This window comes from Entamoeba nuttalli (genome assembly GCF_000257125.1).
Source record: "Entamoeba nuttalli P19 unplaced genomic scaffold asmbl_7977, whole genome shotgun sequence".
Taxonomy (NCBI): Eukaryota; Evosea; order Mastigamoebida; family Endamoebidae; genus Entamoeba; species Entamoeba nuttalli.
In genome coordinates this window covers 1-5,396 of record NW_008578903.1, presented here as the reverse complement: position 1 = coordinate 5,396, position 5,396 = coordinate 1, and the positions used below count along the sequence as shown (strand labels likewise).

Below are 5,396 nucleotides of genomic sequence, written 5' to 3'. Positions count from 1 at the left end.
TTCTTTTTCATTATTGACATTGATATTTGTTTCTTTTGTTAGAATAAGTAAAAAAAAAACAAAAAATTATTAATTAAGTTAATTAGATAATACTTTTTAGACTATATTCAATATTGAATTAATTCTTATTAATGGAATAATAATAAGAATGACAGATCAATTAAATATTTAATTTTTATAAGACAAATTAAAAACTTTTCCTTCTTTATAATATTTTAAAATTTCACAACAACTTTCAAGTAATAACAAACAAATACCTCTTATTCTTTGATTTTCAGGAAAAACATTTTCGTCTTTATTAAGCCGAGAAATAAATAGTTCAGCTTTTTCATTTTCAAACAATTTTTTATTTGTTTGTTCTTTTTTAGTTAATTCAATATGTAATTCAGATAATAATCTTTGTCTAATATCAATAAGTTGAGCCCATAAAATATAGTCATGAGCAACACGTGCATCATATTCTTCTTTATCTTTTTTACTTGGAACAAATTGAGAAGAAATCCAAGCATATCTAATTGTAATAGCAAATTGATTATAAAATTGAGTTAAAGCAGAAGATAATTGATTTCCATTATCTGAATAAATTAATTGACTTGAAGATTGGTTTACCTTTTTGATTAAAGTTTTTTTACTTAAAGAAGAATAGTCAATTTTTTCACTATCTGGACATAATGAAGGTAAATTATGAATATTAATTTTATTTATCATTTTGGTAATAACTGGTTTCATTAATGGTATTTTAATAACAGGATCATCAAGAATAATTCTATCAAAACTAATACCATTATTAACATAAAATGCATAAGTATTTAACCAATTCTTTTGATAAATATCTACTAAAAAATCAGGTATAAATGGATTAAATAATTTTAATTTAGAAAAATTAAAAGGTGAAATACGAATAACATCACCATTTAATTGTGGTCCTTTTTCACTAAAGAATACATTATCATTAGTTACAGTAATATAATTTTTTACATTACCAATTAACATAATTCTCGAAACATCATAAGCGTTTCTAATATAAGGTTTAACAAATTCAATATCAATAAATAACAAAAAATAAGCAGTAATATATTTTTCATCACAATCAATAAAATCCATTTCAATATTATTTTCTTCTAATAAATAAATATAATTTAAATAATAATAAATATCAAATTCTACTTTATATGGAACATACTTTATTTCTTCTGATTTTTTAATAACAGAACATTCTTCAGTATGTTTCTTTCTTTCAGATTCATCACTAATAAAATCATATTGACTAAAAATTAATTGTTTCATGAATAAATCTAATCTTCTTCCTAATACTGGGTCAAATGAAAATAGTCTCATAGAATTCATTACCCACATCACTTTCCCTTCTTTCATTTCTTTTGTACTCTTTAATTCATTTCTTAAATTTCTAAGAAATAAATCAATAATATCAAATTCGTACATCATATTAATAAATTCTTTTTTATAATCTTTATTTCTTGTATATAATTCAAGTAATGTTTCTTGTTTTTCTGGTTGTTTTATTTTTTTATTTCTAAAAGTTTCTTGTTGATGAGTAACAATTAATAATCTACAACGTAATAAAAATGCCATACAACGTATTAATAAAGGAGCATAAGTAACTCTATTTTTACTTCCGATTCCTAATTGATTAGTTCCAATAACAATATTTTTACTATCAGTTTTTCTAAGAGAACTGTCTAATCTATTTTTTATTGAATCACATATTTTTGTTTTTGGGTCTACTTCTTTCATATTTAAAATTAAAGCATTAAAGTAAATATGAGTTATATTAAATAATTTAGTTTGTAATAATAAATATAATGATGTCATTTCAGTACAACTAAAATCAAGTTTTGGTGTAAAACTAAATAAACTTTCTGAAAATGTATTTTGAATAGTACTTTCGTCAATAATACATTTATATAATTCATAATAATTATCAGAAGAAAATCTATTTTCTAAAATATTTGATAAAGAATTTAAAGAGAAAACAAATTCAGAATAATATTTTCTGAGTTGAGATTCTTTTCCTTTAAATTGTTTTATAATTTTGTCTTTAATATCAATTAAATGATTAATAGCGAATATTGAATCAATATTTATTTCATGTGGACTAATATGAACAGTATTTCCATTCAAACAAAATAAAAATTTATTAATTAATTCATTAACCATTGAAATAGGATAATTATAATTATATGTTGCCATAAAAAAACAATTTCTTGCTGGTGGTGTTTGAGACAATAATGTTGTTTTAGTTTCTAATTGTGCAATAAGAGTAATTAATGAACTTGATAATACTAAATCATTTGAATATAATCTAACAGCAAATTCACATAATACTCCAAATGCATTTTTACCTGAACCAGTTATTTGATAAAATCTACTAAAATCTTCTGTTTGTGAATCATTATTTTTTTCTTCAACAACACATTGTGCTAAGAATAAATATGCTGACCTAGAAATTGATGGTGATTCAAATATTTCTGTTAAATATTCTGTAATTCTTAATCCTTCAGCTAATCTACCTGAATTTAAACAATCTAACAATTCTATAATTAGTTGTGATGTTGCAATTTCTACTTGAGAATATTTACATCTAGACTCTGTTGTAACAACTTTCATATGTCTTGGACATGAATTTTTTTTATGAATACAAGTTTCATGTTTACATTCTTTTATTTTACATTGACAACGTCCACAATTACAAAGACAATCTAATCGGGTTTTTCCTTTTGAATGTTTTTTATGTCCTTTCAGATTTTTATTACATTCCTCACAAAAATAATATGTCTCATTTGAATCACAATCACAAATATAATAACATAGCCCTAAATATTTATTACATACAGATGATTGTTCATGTAACAATTCTTCTTTTTGTTGAATATTTTCTCCAAATACTAACGTATCAAATTGATGAGAAAATTGGGTTGGTTTCATTACAGAATCAATAATATTAATTAATAGATAATTGTCATCTGATGAAAGTGGTTTTCCTGCTTTTTTCTTTTCATAAATCATTTGAAGTATATTAAAATCTGGTTCTGTCATTTTTATTAAATAAAACACTAATAAATATTTTAGTTCTAACCAACGTCTTTCTTTTTTTCTTTTATAAAATTGTTTTATCTTAAATAACAATTCTTTATTTATTCTAATTAAAATATTTTAAAATAAAAAACAAAATATATCTTACTTTTAATTCTCATTAACTAAATGTGTTATTTATTGAAGAAGTGGTTTTAACTCACCTCCTTCATTCATATCAACACAATCATCTAAAGTACCAATGTACTTTTCTCCTTTAAATAAAATTGGCCAAACACCAAATTTACCTGTTTTCTCTTTAATCATTTCTTTCATTTCTGGTGTTCCATCAACATCAATGTAAATAATTTTTGGTTGAACCCTTGTAAGAGCAAAAACAAGACTAGTCATTTGAGTTGTTTTATGTTGAATAAAATTTCCACCAGAACCAGAAGTAAAGATAGTAATATCAGTCATTAATCAATGAATTAAAACTTTTAAGTTCAACTCTAAAATTCTCTAAAAAAAGATAATAAAAATATAAATTTGAGATATAATCTATTCAAATGTCATCACTCATTGAGATTCTTCTTGACATTTCTTTTAATTTTTGAATCTTATTTTGAAGATCAGGACAACTTATTTCTAGTTGTTCAATTAATACTTGTCCACCATTTTCATCAAATTCTTCTATTGGATAAAATTCATAATCTTCATTAATAGGAATATTTGTTTGATACTTAAATGTTAGTTTAGAAAGAAAGGTATTACAAAAAATAGTTAAAAAAGGAAAAACCACAAACGAAACAAAAAGTAATAAGAATGTCAAGTATTTGTTCTAAACATTCTAAATTAGAACTAATTCCTTTTCTAGAAGTACATTGAATAAGAAGTGAAACAATTTTATAATCATTAATAATTGTTATAAGTTGTTGATTTTCAATGAAAGTAGTAATTAGAGAATGTAAAATTTGAATTGATGAAATAACATTATCAATAAGAATATTTTGAAGTTCATTTACAATTAAATATAATGCTTTTTGATGAGAAAGAAGAAATGAAAGTACAGATTGTTGAGTATTAATATTTTCTATAAAATAAATAATAAATGATAATTTTAAAGGAATAGTAGTAACATTTGTAAAAGGTAATGACTCAATTGTTAAAGAAAGAAGATCAATAAAATTATTTATTAATTGAGGGATTTGTTGAAATGAATTAATAATTAAATTAAGAATAATACTTTGAGAATTATCATATTTTTTTTTTAATAACATTTTACATAAAATAATAGTATTAGGACTTTCCCAAATCATTTGAGTTATTTCTTTTCCATATGAAATAAATTTATATAAACTAAAAAGTAATTCTTTATAATTATCTAATTCAATAATTGAAGAAAAATTTAGTAATACTAAAACAATTTGTTTTACTATTTCAATTTTTAATAAATAAGTTTCAGGTTGAATATGAATAAGAACATGTGCAAATGATGATAAAATTTGTAATTCATGTGATGATTCTAATAATATTTGACAATTATTTAAAAATTTTGGTAAAAATATTTCTAAATCAATACATTGTCTATATTTATCACCTGAAAGTATTATATTTCCAAATCCAATTGCTGCTGATTGAAATAAATTTGAAAATTTAAGTTGATAAGGTTTTTCTAATATTGAACTAAAACAAATCATTACTCCTTTTTCAATTAATTTATCAACAAGTAATAAGTCATTTGTTGATGCTATTTGTGCTAATAATGTTATAGTTAAAGACCTAATACAAACATCATTTGAAGTAACAAAACTTATAAGAAAATCTATAATTGATGAATTTATAATTTCATTAAATGAATGATTAATAATAATAAGTTTTTTTAATTGTACTAATGATTGAAGTATAATAAAATTATTATTTGACTCAATTCCTTTCTTAATAAGAGGTAAATCTTTAAGTGTTATTTCTCTATTACTATCAATCAATTCTTCTTCTATTAAAACTCTTTTTCTTTGAAGAAATTCTTCTCTTGTTTGAGTTCTTAATGAAGAATGAATTTGGCGACGAAGTTCAAAAGGGTTAGGTTCTTTTCTAAAAGACATTATTCTAAATTTCTCTGATTCTTTTTAATAGAAAAAAATCCAGAAAAGAATAAAACCAAAAATCATTTTGATATTCTTTGTTTAAAAATTGTTCTTTATCTTTTGCTATAATATTCTTTGAATTAGAATCACCCTTTATTCTTTATTAATAAAATAAATGATTTATCATTTTGGTGTATTAAAATTATCATTCATTACTTAATATCAAAATTCATTTTCTCCTTTCAAAAAAGAAAAATATATTATATATGTATTATTTAT

The 5,396-nt window shown here is 21.8% G+C and overlaps 2 protein-coding genes across 2 annotated transcripts; both read right to left on the bottom strand.

The window, feature by feature from the left end:
• Positions 1–168: 168 nt before the first annotated feature.
• ENU1_178280 (hypothetical protein) lies at positions 169–3,057 on the bottom strand (the record flags this gene model as incomplete). The annotated part of the gene is made up of 1 exon (XM_008861397.1): positions 169–3,057. One exon carries the CDS (start codon positions 3,055–3,057, stop codon positions 169–171), a length of 2,889 nt encoding a protein of 962 aa, XP_008859619.1.
• A 538-nt stretch (positions 3,058–3,595) lies between these two features.
• On the bottom strand, positions 3,596–5,135 carry ENU1_178270 (hypothetical protein; the record flags this gene model as incomplete). Its single annotated transcript, XM_008861396.1, has 2 exons — positions 3,596–3,772; positions 3,837–5,135. The coding sequence occupies 2 exons, from the start codon at positions 5,133–5,135 to the stop codon at positions 3,596–3,598; spliced, it is 1,476 nt and encodes a 491-aa protein (XP_008859618.1).
• Between the last annotated feature and the right edge of the window lie 261 nt (positions 5,136–5,396).